Genomic DNA, 17,732 nt, shown 5'->3' with positions numbered 1-17,732 from the left:
GATAGACGAGAGGGGGCTGATTTCGGAGCGGTTTCCTGAGGCCGTGGCCACCTCTCCCTCGTCCTGCCCGGATGGAGCAACACGGTCGCCCAACGCGCCGGGCTTGGCCGCCATCCGGAAAGAGCGGCGGCTGCCGGGCTCGGGGACGAGGCTCGCCGGCGTCGTCGGCACGGGGTTTTGCGGGTGCCGGGGGCTCGGCCGGTGGGAGCGACGTCTCCTGGCTTAAAACCGGGGGCGCGGGAGCGGTGCAGCGTGCGTGCACGGGTGCGTGCGTGCACGCGCGCGCTCGCTCGGGGCGAGAGGAAGCCGGTGGTGGTCTCTAGGACCCAGCGGAGGCGAGGCGCACGAGCTGTCCCGAAACCCTCCAAAACTTTCTCGCAGCCTCTTGCTTATTCATTCAGCTCGGGAGCGAATCCATCCGGCTCGGCGCGCGCGAGGGAGCGAGCCAGCGCCAGCGCGCCGCAGGACGGGACATCCCAGCCGGGGCCGCCGCCGCCGCGATGTGAGCCCCCCTCCCTGCTCCTGCGGACGCCCGGCGAGATCCGGACGGGGCTCCTTCTCCTGCTCCGAGTTTCCCAAGCGGGTCGGGCGCCGGCGGGGGGCCCCCCCGCCCCCCCCCCACCCAATGCAGCCCGCCGGGGCGGCGGGCCGCGCCGCGCCGGCCGGGAATGGGCAGCGTTAGCGCTCGCGGGAGGCCTCGGGAAGCCGCGGCGGGTTGAGGAAGCGCTCTGCGGCCGGCAGCGGGCCGCGCCGCCTCGCTAGCGAGCCGCTGGGGCAGCGGGCCGCCATGCGGCGCGGCTTCTGGGAGCTGTGGGCCGTGCTGGGCTGCGGGCTGGCGCTGCTGGCGCGGGCGCAGCGGGCGCCGGGCGGCGGCGGCGAGCCCTGGCGCCAGCTGATCCAGTGGGAGAACAACGGCCGGGTCTACAGCCTGCTCAACACGGGCTCCGAGTACGTGCCCGCCGGCCACGAGGGGCCCGAGCGCAGCCCCCGCGTGCTGCTGGCCGACGCGGCCCGCCGCCCCGCCGCGAGGCCGCCGGGCAACGTGCGCCGCCAGGCGCCCGCCGTGCCCCTGCGGCCCGGCTCCGACACGGTGCGCGGGCAGACGCGCCACCCTTTCGGCTTCGGGCAGGTGCCCGACAACTGGCGCGAGGGCCCCGTGGGGGACAGCACCGGCTCGCAGCGCCTCCGGCCGCCCGCCGCCCGCCAGCGGCAGGCTTCCTCCTCCTCCTCCTCCTCCTCCTCCTCGGCGGCGGCGTCCTTCGCCTACTCGTCCTTTGGGCAGCCGCCCTACGTGCAGGTGCCCTTCCAGCAGCCGCCCTACGGCAGCCAGCACGAGGGCTACGAAGCGCCGCGCGCCTACGACGAGGCGTACGCCTACTACCGCGGCCCCGGCGGGGCGGCGGCGGCGGCGGCCAGCGCCAGCGTGGTCTACCCCTTCCAGCCCCGGGGCCGCTACGAGGAGTACGGCGAGGAGCAGAGCCCCTACCGAGCCCACGGCTACTACCCGGCCCAGGAGCGGCCCTACGTGCCGGCGGCGCCGCCGGACAGCCTCGACCGCCGCTACTCGCACAGCCTGTACCACGACGCCGGCGAGCAGGACGGCAACGCCGCCGCCGGCGTGCCGGCCAACGCCGCCGAGCCGCCGCCGGGCCAGCGCCCGCCCTACGGCAACGTGCCGGCCGAGCCGTACGCGCCGCAGCCGCCGTTCCGCCAGCTGGAGCCCTACGGGGCTCCTCGGCCCGAGCCCTTCCTGCCCGCGAGGAGCCCCGAGGTGCCGCAAGCGCTCCCCGACGGCCACGCCGCCGGCCAGCCCCGGCTCAGCGTGGGCAGCGTCTACAGGCCCAGCCCGAACGGACGGGGTGAGTGCGCGCGGTGGCGGCGGGCCCCCCCCCTATCCCCACCCCCGGGTGCTTCCCTGCACCTCCGTCTGCTCCCCGTGTCCCCCCCCCCCCCCGTGGGACGTCGCCTCCGGGGCCGCCAGCCCGCCGTGCCGGGGAGGACGTGCGCAGCGGTGCACCGGCGGGCACGGCGCGGGGCCGGGCCGGGGCGCGCGTGGCATGGGTGCTCCCGAGGGACGGGGGTTGTGGAGACCCTGCATGGTTTGGGAATGATGCTCCACGCGGTGGGAAAGAGGGAGGGAAGAGAAGCTCTGCCAAGGTCCGAGGCCCAGCAGGGTCCAGGCTTGTGTTGCTGGGGTGGGTCTGTGCTGAGACCCCGGTCAGCCGACGCTCGCGGGGCGGATGCGTGCCGTGTGCTGGTGGCACAGCGTGTTCCCGGGGTGCGTCCGCGCTGCACCCGGGTCATCCGGCGTTCCCGGCGCAGGTCTGTGCCGCGATCCCAGCCGTCGTGCGTTCCTGGGGCAGATGCGTGCTCCGTGCTTGGACTGCGCTTCGTTCGCGGGGTGCGTCTGCGCGAGGGGCACGCCGCATCCGCGGGGTGCGTCTGCGCTGCATCACTCAGGCTGCATTTTCCTGCTGCCCCCCCCTCCCACCCCATGCTGGCCACCCGCGGAACGAGGCAGTGGGCGCTGCCCTGTGACCCAGCTCTGCACCGCGATCTCCAGCCCTCAAGGGAGCAGCGCAGCAAAGGTCACAGCAGGGACGCTGTAATTTCACGTCCTACTGACCCCAATAGTGATGAAATCCTGTGGCTTTTGGCTGAGGTTTGGGGAGAGTTTTTGCTCTGTGTTGAAATTTGGAGCAAGGCTTGAGGACGTGAGCAGGAGCAGCCTAGCGGGTCTGTTGCTTGCCCATCCCCTGGGAAGCCCTTCTCAGCTGGAGCCTCTGACCCATGTGACCCCCTAAACCCATCCAACCCTATGGTTTCTGAGAAAAGCTTGTCCCAGATGGTTCATGCTCGGCGAGAAGTGTTAGTCCCAGCCCTATTTGAGCACAGCTCCATTGCGTGCAAGGAAGTAAACAGAGTAGAACAGCCAGCCTGGGTCAACCCGAGGTCCATCTGGCCCCACAGAAGATGTGTGGGAAAGAGCTTACGATCGGAGTTTTTACAGGGAGACTTCCTCCAGACCTCAACCCTCTCCACCTCTAGCAGTAGCCCCTTGTGAGCAGCAGCTTGGTACAGGACTAACAGCTTCTGGCTCACCCCGGGACAAGATTTAGAGCTTGTCCCATTTATCAGAGTGGGAGGTGCCTCAATGCTAAAGGGCCAGGTGTGCTGGTGGAAGGACAAGGTGGAACTCCAGGCCAGCTGTCATGGTAGAAGTGATGGAGAAATCAGCAGTGACTCGGTGACCGCAAGGAGGGGAGTTAGGATTTTAGATCCTGGCTAATACAGGATTTTTTTCACAAGCACGGCCCTGCTCTTGTCATGAATTGACCCTTCATCGGTGTCCTTAGGAAGACGTAGTCACGCTGACTGCATCAGCACAGACATCCTGTGGATGACCTGCATCCTGGCCCATCCTGCATTCATGGAGTAGATGTGTACTGCATGCTGGGGTCACGGCATATTATATTACAGCAGAAATCCCACACGAGACGTTGTATGAGTAGGGGACAGAGATCAGCGAGCATTCCAGGGAATCCCTGGCAAAGGCGAGGACAGAGGGAAACTGCTTTGGCCCTAGTGGCTTTCTGGGGTCATCCCATTGTACGCTCTCTCTACTGCAGTCCTCTCTCATCCAGGCCATCTGGTCACTATCTCCAGCCGCGCTTTTTCCGGGGAAAGCTGGGAATCTCCCTGGGCATTACAAACAGAGGCCTGTAACATGCAGAGCCACCCTTCAGGCAGGTTTTATAATTGGTCGAATCACTTTTAAAACAGAATCGAATGTTAATTATGCTCCTAATCTCTTCAAGCACTGAGTAATCCAGCCCGGTTCCAGCTCACGGTCTGCAAGGAATGTGCGGCATTCCAGGCCACTCGCTGTGCTGGCTTACAGGCACCTGGGGATTTTAATTAAGCAATCAGATCACTGGCGTTTACAAGTTGGTTTATAAGGGCTGCACGAGCATCGTCATTTGTCTGCCTCCTTCCACCCAAAATACTCAACAAAGACATCTTAGAAGACAGCAGTTGACAGCCTTTTGCAGTCCAGTTCTGGCACAAGTATGGGCCAACAGCAAGTACTGTTCAACCTCTGGCTCTGTCTTGATCCTCACTGATGGCTGTGATAGTCTGCATTCAGGCTCTTCCTGGCTCATTCTGCCTGCTAGGTTACTGCCATTTTGTGCCAAGAATGACATGGTGGAGTGTCTGACAGTGCGGCGCCACGGCTGAGTAATGACCATGCGCAGCAGTTATTAGTGTGACGTGGTACTTAGCTCTGCTGCATGAAGGGAAGAACAGACTTGGAAGTGAGGGTAGCAATGCTAAACCATGTGGGTGCTTTCCACCTATTTTACTGGTCCAGAGACTGGCCGTAGCTTGGGTGGCCCCTTGGTGCAGGCTGGAGGGACTGCAGTGTGGATTGCGAGTCTAGTCTTGCGCACAAGCTTAGATCTACATTGAATGAAGAATGTAGACAGATCCCAAAGTCGTTGCCATCCCTAGCTTTCACCACACATTCCGTGGGTAATTCATAGCTACTCCCTCTACTCCAGGCATGGGTGAGTTGAAGAGACTGTTACAGATCCAATGAGTCTGTCTTCTTGGAACATCAGACTCAAGTGGATGTGAGAGATGAGGATCAGAGATGGCTTGTTCAAAAGAAGGAAATGCGACAGATCAGGCTGTGACAAAGAAAGGAGGACAGATACCAAAAGACCTCAGATCTCCCACCCAAGAGCACCTGAAGTGGACAAAGTGTCCACGATGAAACTAAATCCCAAAGGAAATGGGGAAGCCTCCAGGGGCGTTTTAATCCATGCAGAGGTCTGTGTTGCAAGCTAATTCCAGGTCCCATCTTGCTCTCAAGATCAGTCTTGTCTAGGTGCCAAATCACAAACCTTCCATCTCATGCAAAGGAGCTCTTGGCTTGTGAAAGCCAAGCTTGTGCAGAGTTTGAATTATATTTTCAATCCTGTCACAAGCATGAGGGCTAATGCTCTCCTGCGGATACCCCACCTTGGTCCTCCCTAATGCTGTGTAGATAGCTTGTGCCTGAATAACAAACAGCATGAAAGAGAAGCACATAGGGTCGTGGCGGTTGGTGTCCGTGGTGTCCTTCCCTGTGGCTTTGTGGCCTATCTGTGGGAATGCAGGCTGGAGCCTTAGTAAATCCATTGGATCTGATGGCTTCAGTACTGCTAAGGTACGAGGCTGCTAAGGTTTGCTCTGAATGTTAAGGTCTCCTCAGGACATGAATGTCATGGCAGGCTGATACGAATGTATCAGTTCTTGCTGCAGCCTGTGCTCCTGATGTATCTCCTGTTACACTCACTGATGTTGACCAAGCATTTCCCACCACACTTGGCAGCAAAGTCCTCTCTGAGCTCAGATGGGGTCTTTTCCAGAAGGTTACTTATCTGAGCAGCTATCATCTTCTGCAGGGCTGTAGCTATTCTTTGGAGTTGCTGAGCTGTATAATGGAGATACTACTCCTTCCCGAGTGTCAAGTGTCATCCACTGGCTTTTATGGGCCCTATGAGGACTGTGAGTTCCTCAGAACTGGAGTTGTTTCTTATCATGTGCTGGGACAGTGCCTGATTTTAGCTGGCCCCTCAGCAGGAAAACAGCTCCAGGCAGATGGTTCCTTGGGAGAAGGGATGCAATTGTAGGATTAACAGGGCCTCTGACAAAGCCACCCCATGCAAATAAGAACCTGGGGAAGTTTGAGGTCCCGCTAGATGCAACTGCTTTCCTTTGAACATGGCTCTGGGAGAGTGACCCAGGACTGTCAGTTCTCTCCTTTGTACCCAGGAAACTCCGACCAGCAAGATTAGAGGTTTCTACCTCTTACCTGGAGTCACTTTTTTCTGATAGAGGAGAAAGCAGGGCTCTGTCAAGAAGCTGTGACTATGGAAAATTCCAGTGTTCGAGGGCATATGAGGCCTCAAGCCTGCGCTGGAGCCCAGACCCCTCCAAGCCCATGTTTCATGCAAGCAATGCTGAACAAAGGGCTAATTTTATGAGTTTGACCTCATCTCCTTTTGGCCTGGCTCCGAGGGCTTGGGAAGCAGAGGGAAGCAGTGTCTGTATATATTCTTGTCAACTTGCAATATTAAACACATGTGAACTTTCTAAAATAAAAACAACCCCCGTCCCTCCTCCTTGCTCCATTTACTCTATCATTTGTTTTTCCCTCTGTCTGCTCTAATGTGCCTCTGAGTCAGCTTCACGGAGCCTGTCAGCCTCATCCGTTTTTCTTCTCCTCCATTCAACTTTCCTGCTTTTATTTCCAGCCCTTGGTGTAGTCCCTCTATTGTACCTGAGGCTGTTTCTAAGAGTCGCTTCTTCGTCTGATCTCCCTCTTTTTTCTTTTTCTTGTGCCTCCTCTCCTTCACTTTTTCCTCTTTTCCTGATTGACCGCAACAGTTTTTCATTGAAAAACATGCAGTGGTTTACTTTTTGCCTTGCCTTCAAAAGACGTAGGAAAAAATCCTATGGGAAATATTCAGCTTCAGAAACCAGAGCAAGGAAGGGGGGGGTCTCTTTGGACAAAGTTGGCTATTGCTAAATTGTGATTCAGCTCCTGCAAAGCAGAAGCTAGCCCAGACATCTATCTACCTATGGCTTTTTTAAAAAAAATCTGCCTTTTATTTTGCCTCTTGGTTTTCGACCTTCTGCTGTTCAGGCCTGCAGAAGGGTTTCCCCACTCTCTTGAGAACTAGGCATCCCTGTTTTATTTTTGAGTGGGAGGGGGTTTTGGAAATCACATGTCTCCAGGAGCTGGAGATTTATGCTCAGGGTTGACCTGCAGCACTGCCTTAGGGCTCTGCATGGCTGGTGAAGTGACAGCTGAGGACATGCTAGCCTGAGGATGGGGCACCTGGGCCAAAGTTTTGACTGTAGCTGTGGGTCAGAAGCAGTTGTTGTCCCTCCAGGAAGTCCTCTCTTTTGGTAGGTGTGGTTGGACATGGTTGGTGGTGGCACTGAGTTTGATGTCACTGCTTGTCCATCTGCCCCCCTCAACCGTCATTGCCAAGCATCAAGTGATGAAGCACTGGTGCGGTGATGCTGGGAAGACCTTTGTCCCTCCAGGAGCAGTCAGCCCGAGCTGGACCAGAACTGGGCCTCATCAAACCCTGGCCCCTGTCTTCTGCCTCCTGTCCTGAAAGGGAAACTGCATGGCATGGGCAGGCTGCCAGGAAAGCACTATTCATCTCCTGTCTGTAAAGCAGGGATGAGACCCTGGAATGTGGTGGGCAGTGGAGCACCACCACCATCCAACCTGGGAAGCCAGAGCTGGCTCGTGCTGTGGCTTGGGATGCCATCCTTTCCCAACTTGCTGCAAAGAAGGGCAAACGTGTGGTCTCCAGCTCTGGCTGCGGTACGTCGGCACACATGCTGAGCTGTGCTGAGCCTTTGACTGGGGCGAAGGCATGGACGCGGCTGCCCTGGGGCAGTGCCCGCCGAGCCCCAGGCTGGCGGCAGCAGCATGGCCCCGCGGTGCTGCGCTGCGGGAGGACCACGGGCAGCTTGGCGCGGGCGGCCACGGCGCTCCACTCCTCCTGCCGCCACATGGCTCTGATTACATTTATTTTCCTTTTCTTTCCATGGGTGTACACGGGTCACCTAGCAACTGCTCGGCCCAGCGTATTCCTCGCCAGTTCCCACCGGGATCTGACTTGGCTGCATGGGTGGAGGGGGCAGACACCCAGCACGGCGGGCCCCTGGGGGGGCCATAGCCCTCGGAGTGAGGGGCAAGGCTCGGTTCCCACGGCGTGGCAGGATGTTTCTCCCCTGCGGATGGTTGCCAGGCTGAGCGGTGATGTTGGCTGCCCTGGAGGGGTGGGGGGGGCCCACACTTTGGCTGCTCGCATCCTGGTAGCCCTCACGCCGCGTCCCATCTGGAGGCCCCAGGATGCCCTGGGCCCAGCCGCTGCCCTTGGGGTGGCTGGAAGGAGAGGGGCAGCATCGCCACCCCTGTCCTGGGGCCAGCGGATGGGACCCCGAGGTCCTGAGCAGTGTAAATCTTGGAAAATGAGGTTTTTGCATGCACTCAGCTTTCGGCTGAGCTCCCCATCTCATGGCAAAGGGACCACGGGCTGGGAGCGGAGCCGAATGACACCGGAGGCTCCTCACCTGCCCTGCTCTCCAATTAAAGGAGAAAATGGGAGCACCTCACACCAGACGGAGCGACCCTGGGCATCCTGCCGCCTTCGCCTGCTCCGAGCCCTCTGCACCTGCACAAATAGCACACTAGTGAACATGCATTTTTAAAAATTATTATTTTCATGGTGCATAATATGGAAGTCTTCTCTGGTTGATCTCTGGGCAGGCTGGAAGGGAAGGAGCTGAGGAGGAGAAACACAAGTATTTTCTTGCCGTGGTTCCCCCCATCTGGAGCTACTCGTGGGGGGCTGCCAGGCCCAGGACTGGCAGAAGGGAGAGCCCCAGACTAAGCTCAAATAGAGGAATATCCCGGCCTGCCCCAGTCCTGGCCAGGCAGCGACACAACCCTACAATAACGCTGGGGCTGGCCCAGCTGGCCAGTCCGGGCTGAGCTACACAACACACATGTCAAGGGGAAAAAAAGTGCTGTTGGGAAAGGAGTCAGATTTCTATTGAGGACGTCCAAGAATTTACTATAAACAACAGCGAGGAGGAAACATTATTTTCTAAATGATGACAAATGTTCCTCTCCAAGTGTTTGCGTGAAATCATCTTGCAAACAGGCCGAGACCCAGTGCTGGACGGGCTCCCCGCAAGGCAGCCTGGCGGGGGACTCGCTCGCTGGCTCTCTTCTTTTTTTTTTTTTTTTTTTTTTTTGCAAAGGGAAAGATCTCCTTTAACTGAGTTGCCCCAACTTTTGTGCCCCCCCCCACTGCACTGCACCCAGGCCCCCCCCTGGGTATTACATCACCAGCGATGACCAAGCACCAAGACAGGAAACAAGCTCCAATCCAGTGACGTGATTCCCTCAAGGGAAGCCAAGCCAAGAAACAAGAAGGCATTGTTCTTTTTGCCCATGGAAAAAAAAATAAAAAAAAATAGAAAAGAAGAAAAAAGGGAGGAGGAAAAAAGGAAACATGCTCAAAATGCTCATAGTGCAAAAAAGAGCTGCTGACCCAGCTCCCCTGAAGCTAACTGCATCTCTCCACTCCCCTAAAAGGATGGTGGCATGGCACAGGGGCTGGACCAAGCGTCCAATGGTGGCAGGAGAGGCTAGGACTTGAGGAAGGCTCCTCTTTTGCAACTGAGGTCAGCGTGGTCCTGATCCCAAGAAGCCCCAGAGTCTCTGTACTTCAACCTGTTGATGAGCAGCATCTAAAGAGACTTTAGGAGGAAATAGCTGAGTGGTCCTGAGAGGAGTCTTTAGAAATCAGAGGCAGTGAGAGGTAAAAGGATATTTCTGGGTGGAGAGACCCCTTGCAAGTGGCCATGGATCCAGCCTGGGCTAGGGTTCAAGTCAGGCTCTTCTGCTGCTCATGGTGGGCCTGAGGAACATAGTGCTGGGTCCAGCTGAGGTCTGTCATGATTTGGGAAGCCAAGTGAGCCTCCACCCATCCCCAATCTCTTTCTAGCCTCTCCTGGCCATTAATGACCTTGCATCACTACCACTTTGGCCAGGCTGCTTCCTTGTCCAGCAAGGCTCATGCCCACAAACAGGGGATTGCTGGTGGGATGGGGCACGAACACGCAGGGATGCTGTCGTGAAACCACAGCTATCTAACTATCCCTCTTAGAAAAATAAATAAATAAGGACAACATCTCCTTGACAGGGACTGTCTGGAGTTTACTGTGTCTAGTTCCAAAACGTAAGGCTCTGAGGGCAATGTCAGAAACAGAAAGGGAGGAGGAATAATAGCACTTGAGGCCAAAAGCCAAGTCCACCTCCTCTTCCACAGGCCTCATGGCTAGACCGCCCATCCTTTGTAGGATGGGTTACTCCGATGTCAGCTAGATGTGAGCATGGGGTGCACAAATCTGCACTTGGCCTCCCTGTTCCCGGAGCCCAGGTGTGAGATCCTAACTGTTGCCTGGAGAAAAAGCAACGAGACCTGCTAGTTTCCAGGATCCTGCCACAAAGAAAAGCTTTAAAAATGTGACAAATTAGACCTGAGCAGAGTGGATTCTTCCCGAGTCTACAGGCAGCCTGAAAAGCAGCTCCTGGGCACCAGCAGCCTGTGATTTGGCTCAACCCACAATGTGGTAGATATGAGCAAACTTACTTAAGGCAAAATTGCCACAAGCTAAGGGCAAAAATGAAACCCTGAATCCAGGTTTCAGCTAAGAGGGGAGCCAGGTCCCTGAGAACCGCTGCAGCCTCCTGCCTGCTCAGTGACAGAGACCAAAAACCCCAAGCCAGTTCCCAACCCAGCCCTCTCTCTGCTCGCTGGGAACACAGCTGAACTGGAGGCGGCTGGAGAAAACCTAGCCTGAAAAGTAATGGACATACCAAAGCTATTTAACATATGAGAAAGGATATTTTGAAGCCACATGAAACACCAGACTGTGGCCAAGGAATGTGCAGGGCGCCAAGGAGGGGCAGCCCCACCATCCCGGGCTGAGGCTCGCTCTGCTGCTCGTGGCTAAGCCGTGGTGCCCGAGCGGGGCCGCGATGGGAGATGCTCAGCCGGGGCACGGTTGTGGTTTGCCTCCCCCGCCGCCTCGCATGAGCAGAGCACCTCGTTTCGTTGGGAGCCTGCTTGGGGGCACTCCGGGGCCAAGGTTGTGGGGAGAGGGCGAGCTTGCTGCTTGCTCTGTGACTGGGCATTTGTGGCTTAAAAGAGGACTCAGTGGCACTTGTCGAGGCTCTTACACAAGCACCTTTCATCACTACTACATACGGGAAAGGCAAAAGAGAAACAGCTCGTGGGATACCCCCTTTCCCTGTATCGTGTCACCCCTCCATCCCCGGCTGCTGCTCCCGTGGAAGCCGATGGTGCAGCGAGTCTGGAAAGGGGGGAACCCGATAATCCCTCGCCCGACTGATGGGTAACACGGCCGCAAAGTCTCTCGTTTAATCAGTTCCAGGAGAATGGGTTGAGCAATACAGCTTTTGAAAATGCAGGATTTTGATTTGCCAACAAAAGCCATGGGGCTGGGGTGGGGGAGAGAGGATTTTCCGTCTTTAGCTGAAATTAAAAAAACGTGGCCATCACCAAAGCAAGCCTTCCCAACAAGGTCAGGGCCGGCTGCCTCCGGGTCTGGAAATGCTGTGTCAGGCACGCACGTGCGAGGAGCCCCCCGGGGAAAGCGAGAGTAAATCACTGCATCCGCCGAAGCCTTTTCTCAGTAAGGACTATGTCTTCTGTAAGTCCTCTGAAAGGACTATGTCTTCTCTCCTTACAGGCCTCCCAGACTTGGTGCCAGATCCAAACTATGTCCAGGCCTCCACCTACGTCCAGAGAGCTCACCTGTACTCCCTGCGCTGCGCTGCGGAGGAGAAGTGCCTGGCCAGGTAGGAGCACGGTGGGGCTGGGGGATTGGCATGGGGCAAGCGGCCACCGTGGGCTGCCTGCAGCAGGCTGAGGGTCTAGTTTGACGAGGTGGCAGCTTCACAGAAGCTTCTACGAGGGGGCTTTGCCTGCTGGCCCACCAAATATAATCTTGTTTAAGGCAGGTTGGTGGTATCGGGCCCAAAAGCGGTGCGCGTCCCTGCGCGCAGAATCGAAGTCTGGCGACGAGCCCGCTCGGGGCTCAGCAGCCCCATGGCCCTGCCGCGCGTCCGGGACAGACAGCAAATTTAGCATCGCGTAAACCGAACAACTCAGTGAAGCATCTGCTAATTCCTCCAGCTTGTTGCTCACAGTGTAATCCCTCTCCCCCGAGGAGTATAGAAAGAGAGGAAATACTTGCGTTCCACCTTTCCTGCTTGGAGCAAGAGAGGAGACCTTAAGGCTTGCAGGGAGCTGGCACTGGTGTGAGCTAACAGGGCATGGACAGATCCTAGGAAAAAGTGAAGAGGGTTGTGTGAAAAGCAAAAGGCTGGTGTTGAGAGAAAAGAGGAGAGGAGAGAAAAGAGGGGAGGAGGGGAAAAAGAAGAGAAAGAAAAAGTTGTTTGGCAGGTGCTGGCAAGGGGGAAGGGAGCACTTCTCTCCTGTTATTATTTTTTCATAATCTGGTTTTCCACTAAGGAAAATCTTCCTACAGATTTATTTGCTGGGGATTTTTTTCTCTCTTAAACCTGCCTGTCTGAGGGCTGCTGCCAGCCACCGCTGAGCTGCAGAGGAGCCAGCTGCTCCAGGCGGCTCTCGGAGAGCCGTCCAGCAGCTCTGCAGCCCGGGTTGGCTGCGCCCAGCAGGCGCTTTAGGAAAATCTGGCATCCCGGCTATCTCCTTCTAGGAGAGCAGCGCTCAGGGAAATCCAACCTCCTTTAGGGGATACTGAGCTCTCGGAAGAACTGGGGTGCCAGCGCGTGGAGGTGCCAGCTGCACCTCTGTCAGGCTGGGGGTGTCTGGAGAGGGGGAGCCAGGCAGGGTGGCTGAGGGTGCCAGCCTTCCCCATGTCCCCTTTCCTTCCCCTGTGCCCAGCACCGCCTACACCGCCGAGGCCACGGACTACGACGTGCGGGTGCTGCTGAGGTTCCCGCAGCGGGTGAAGAACCAGGGCACGGCGGACTTTCTGCCCAGCCGTCCCCGGCACAGCTGGGAGTGGCACAGCTGTCACCAGTGAGTGGGGGCTGCGGGAGGCCGGGCCGGCGCGCCGGTGGCTTTGTCGGGTGCTTGGCTGGATCGGGGCCCAGAGCCGCTGAGCCCCCATAATTTGGTCATGGGCAGGCTCACATGAATGTCCCCATCCCTCCTCCTCCTGCTCATTTCCTCGCTCCCTCTCTGCTGCCCTTTTAACATCGTTTCATTAAAGATGAAGTGCCCCCCTCTCTTTCTTTTTTTTGTTCCTTTCTCCTTCTCTCTGCTGCTCCAACATTTTTGATACCCTTGCTTTGCCTGTCTTCTTCTCTTCTTTGCTCCAGTAACCACCAAGCTCCCATACTTATGTCCCTTGGGCTACCTTAGACATGGGGCCATGGGAAGTCAGGGAGTGTGGAGCTGCTACCAGCCCTCTACATCTTCCCAAAAACATGACTGGGGAGAGGGGACAAGTGTGATACTTCAGTCCCATGATGAGCACAGTCACCCTGACACTGTCTGTCCTCCAGGCACTACCACAGCATGGATGAGTTCAGTCACTACGACCTCCTGGATGCCACCACGGGGAGGAAGGTGGCCGAGGGCCACAAGGCCAGCTTCTGCCTGGAGGACACCACCTGTGACTTTGGGAACCTAAAGCGCTATGCCTGCACTTCACACACCCAGGTAGGTCGGGGTGAATGGGGCCCAGTGGGAGGCTGGGAGGAGATGGAGATACCAGCGAGAGGCTACAGAAAAACTATCTTGCTATTTAGGCCATGATTCATCACCTCCATCTGCTGGAGGTGCTCGAAGGGTGCCGTGGGGCTCCTCAGCTTCCAAAGCAGTGCTCCAAAGCCATGCTGCCTCTTTTCTTCCCACAGGGCTTGAGTCCAGGTTGCTACGACACCTACAACGCTGACATCGACTGCCAGTGGATCGATATAACAGATGTGCAACCAGGGAATTATGTCCTAAAGGTGAGTGCTGTGGTTTGCCAGGCCACGGTAGGGGAGAGAGGCAGCACAGGGAAATTTCCAAGGACAGCCGTTATTGATTTGGAGTTGGTCTGGGTTCCTCTCAACCAGCTGATTTGCAGCCATTCACCTTTTTTGTATATGTTCACACTCATGCTTGAGTCACCAGCCTAAAAAAGGGGTGGAAGGATGGGGTAAATTGCTGCCCTTCACTCCGTGGGGATATCAGATCCGCCCTAGGGGGTTAAACATTTACTGATCTCTATGTCTCACCGTCTCAGCCAGGAATTACCTTCCCTCAGCTAAGCTGCTGTAACACACCCAGCACAGTTCCCTGTGCTGCCATCTGCTTCAACGTACCCTTGAGCATGTGGGCGCTTAGCTCAAACTTAGCGTTTTGCAAAGCTTTTTAATCAAAAGAGCACCTAATCTTTTTGTTCTTCAGACAAAGCATTTCTTTAATCTTTCCAAGGGGAAAATCCCCCTCCCACCTTTCTACAACTGGTTTTATTTCTAGCAAAACCGGATAGAGAAAGAGTCTCATCTGTGACAGCCCCTCCGTTGCCCCCTTCCCTCAGCTCTCTTTTTTTGCTTGCCTGCATGTGAGAGGTGTGTTTATTTTTAAAATAAGAATAATTGAATGCAGTTGTTTGGTGGGACGTGGGCCCCGGGTTGGGATATGCTGGTGTTAGCCCACAGCACGTGGCCATAGGGACTAGCATTTATCTCAGGGAACCCTTCTCTCCCTGTTCCCCAGAGGGGGATTTCTTCCCTAGTTATTAATTTTTGGGGAGTGACATTTCTCACCTTTCTCCCTTAGGTCCAAGTGAACCCCAAATATATCGTCCTGGAGTCTGACTTCACAAACAATGTGGTGAGGTGCAATATTCACTATACCGGCCGCTACGTTGCCACAACAAACTGCAAAATTTCCCAGTAAGGAAATGCTCAAGCGGGTCGGTTGGTCGCTCTGTCTGTCTGTCTGCTTGTCTGCTCAGGTGCCCATCCCTTTCTTAGTCTGCATCTCTCTCATCTGTCATTCATCCTCAGCGTCAGCGGACGTGAGAAAACCAGAGACAGGACATAGGGTAGAGAAAGGAGAGGTTTGTCTGTGAACTGGTGTCAAGGACAGATGAAGAAAATCAGGTTGAAAGACCACAAGAAAAGGGAAATCTCTTACTGAGGGTAGACCTAAAGGATCTTGGAGGAGCATTGGGGATTTGAGTCAGCGTTTCTCAGTGCCAGAACCCCTGAAATTTGCCCCAGCAAAGTCTGCATGAAGTGGCAGAGGGAAGGTTTGTCCCTGAGCAGCGCTGGGGAGGTGCTGGGAGCACCTGGAGCTTTCGCAGCTCCCATTGACTGGGCTCTCTGGCCCAGGCTCCTAAAAGCCGGGGGCAGATGCTTGGGGGATAGAAATAATGCCAAGGTAAAGACAGGGCTCTTTGCACAGCTATGCACTCGTGGCTTCAGCTACCGGCTTGTCAGGGCCTTCATGCGCTGGAAGTTGACTCCAGGCTCTAGTGAGCCACTTGCCTGGGTTGCTCCAGCCAGCTAGGAGGCTCCTGCCACCTCATGCACCTGAAATATTTGCTGCGTCTGCCCAAACCCCATTATCGCCTCTCTGCCTACAGGCTGCTGGGGCAGCGGGTGGCTGTACAGCTCGGGGAATCACGGTGGCTATATGGCTTGGGGGATCACAGTAGTCATATGCCTCCATGGCATCAGCAGAGCAAGGAATGGGCCACCCTGGGTTGAGGTAACACTGCTGGTCCCCATCAGGGCAGGACTGCTGCAGCAGCACGTGCACACACCAGTCCCACACCACATCCTGGGGTGGTCTCACCACCAGGGGGAAGGAGAGGATCCCCACCAAAATTCAGGGAATCAGGTGGGCAGGCAGGACCTACTGGCCTTGGGGCTGGAGAACAAGTTGGGGTACGGCTGCTAGGCGAGACAGTGGATCTAGCTAAGCTGTAGGAGGCCAGGACTTGCAGGGAGGTGGCCAACTCTATAGGGCTGCTGCCCCTAAGGGAATTTTAACCCCTGACTTCCAGTAGCCAGTGCGGGTGGCTGCACTTGCTGGAGGATCGTTTCGACGGGTGCAGCTCCCCACAGGCGCTGGCTGCCTGGTGCAGGCATTCCCAGTACAGCTGCAACAAAAACATCCCACTGCTCTCACAGCACCCCCTTCGCAGCATAAAACTGTTCTTGACCCAAGTAGTTTAGTTTTATTTTCTCCTACCCCGTGTCTAGGCTTTCTGCGCAAACCTCAAAACAGAGGTTCAGGTTGGTTTTGGTAAATGGTTGGGGGGGGCAGGTGTGTTTTGTTCTGTATCTTAATTTTTGGGTATTTATGCTTAATTTCCTCTGGTTTCTTGCTCTTGTGGAGAAACAGAACAAAGCTGTTTTCAATGCAAATTTTCAGCAGAAAAGTTCTGCTATGAGAATAGCTTGCAGCTCTTAACTAGTACAAAAATCATCCTGAGCACGCCTCTGTACTGCACTACGCAAATGCTCCACTTTCTTCTTCTTGCAGATCTTGATCTGAGCAGGGCTGGAGGGATGCCACCTGCCCCAGCCTCCCAAGCTCTGCTACCCTCTCGAGAAAGCATGTGAGATGTCCTCCTCTGCGACACAGGGGGCCGCAGGGCCCATCGGCTGGTTCTCCAGCCTGCAGCTCCTCGAGACCAAAAATAGAAACCACCAAAAAGCCATTGCTTAGTGTCGAAACGAGTGAAATGAGAGTGACTTCTAAATATTTTTATACTTTACTTTTCTTTAATCTTCATTGTTTTTGTTTTCCATTTCCTCATGAAAGCCAATGATAAATTTTAGTTGGAATAAAGGAAGGGTTGTTATTTGGCAAGCCAGGCCGGTATGCTGTAGATCACATTTAGCAATAGAAAGCTCTGTAGCCTAAACCATGCCCTTCTGCATTTCTTGGGGAAAGGGGGAATGGGAGGTCTCTAGCAATGCTGTAAACCCCATACCACCTCCTCGAGGTAAAAAGCCAGCTGTGATTTGGGGTACTTCACTGGCAGAGCTGCCAAATCCCAGTTGTCTTCTGCTGGAGGCTGGGAAACTCCTGGGCCATTCCAAGGTGCTTGGCCCAAACAGAGCGTCCGCTCTCGGCGTTTGCAACATCACGATGTTATAGTTGTTATCGTGCTTTCAGCGCAGCCATGACCAAGACCTCAATGGGCAGATGCTTTCTGGAAATGCCACAGAGCCAGCTCTCGTCCACAGAAGTCACCCCAAAGCAAGGTGCTGTCTCTGCTAGCCAGAGCTTTCCCCTTCTCGGAGCTGTCTCTGGCCTGCAGCGGTGCTAGTGTAGATAAGAGCCAAAGCAGCCAGGCGATTTAATGTATATTCAGTCACCTGGGAATCTGGTCGGCTTAACAGGGGCTTGCTCCTTCTGTTCTGTTTTTAAAAATGGGGAAGGGCTTCCAGGCCCTTCACGTGACTGGAAATCTGTTTTATTATTATTATTTTCACAAGCTTTAAAACCTGAAATCATTAAAACACATTGCTTTTGACGGTTTGTTTTTTTACCTGAGGCAAAGCCTTTCCGGGCAGTGTCCTGATCCCCCCGGTGCCAGCTCTGTGGGGAGTAAGGGCATGAGATACCAAAATGCAACGAAAGCAAGGACCAAAGTGCCTAGCAAGGTCCTGCTGCCTTCCCAGCCTGGAGTAAGAGAAGCAGGGAGAGGGCTGAGATGGGCAAGTACATAACAGGAAAGGTGAACCTGGTGTTAGCACCCTTAGACCATTGGCAGGGGCTTCCAGGCTTTGGCTTGCAAGGGATGTGGTTCAGTCCTGGAAAGACCCACCCGTGATCCATGATGGGTGTCCTGCTGCTTGCGGGTGACACAGCACCTTCTTCTTCCATGAGCTGATAACTGAAATAAAATCCTTTTCCCATGGCGATAACGAGGGGGTAATGTGATTATTCACTTGCCTAGTGCTCCTTGCTGCTGCTGAAGCCAGCTGACATGGGTGAGGGAGAAGAAGCGCGCCCTCCTCATCTCCTCACTGCCTCCATGATGTTCCGTGGATACCCTTGTGCTCTCCTTTGTGGGCCTGGGGAAAGCAGCTCCCACCCCCCCATAGCGGGGCACAG

The 17,732-nt window shown here is 55.9% G+C and overlaps 1 protein-coding gene across 1 annotated transcript; it reads left to right on the top strand.

The window, feature by feature from the left end:
* Positions 1-630: 630 nt before the first annotated feature.
* Positions 631-17,542, top strand: LOXL1 (lysyl oxidase like 1). The gene is made up of 7 exons (XM_062583661.1): positions 631-1,859; positions 11,359-11,467; positions 12,540-12,677; positions 13,166-13,322; positions 13,520-13,615; positions 14,433-14,548; positions 16,149-17,542. The coding sequence occupies exons 1-7, from the start codon at positions 788-790 to the stop codon at positions 16,153-16,155; spliced, it is 1,695 nt and encodes a 564-aa protein (XP_062439645.1). The 5' UTR covers positions 631-787; the 3' UTR covers positions 16,156-17,542.
* Positions 17,543-17,732: the final 190 nt, after the last annotated feature.

Source organism: Rhea pennata, chromosome 10, assembly GCF_028389875.1.
Source record: "Rhea pennata isolate bPtePen1 chromosome 10, bPtePen1.pri, whole genome shotgun sequence".
In the NCBI taxonomy this organism is placed as follows: Eukaryota; Metazoa; Chordata; class Aves; order Rheiformes; family Rheidae; genus Rhea; species Rhea pennata.
The sequence above is the reverse complement of the archived record's forward strand: the minus strand, read 5'-3'. Positions and strand labels throughout refer to the sequence as shown.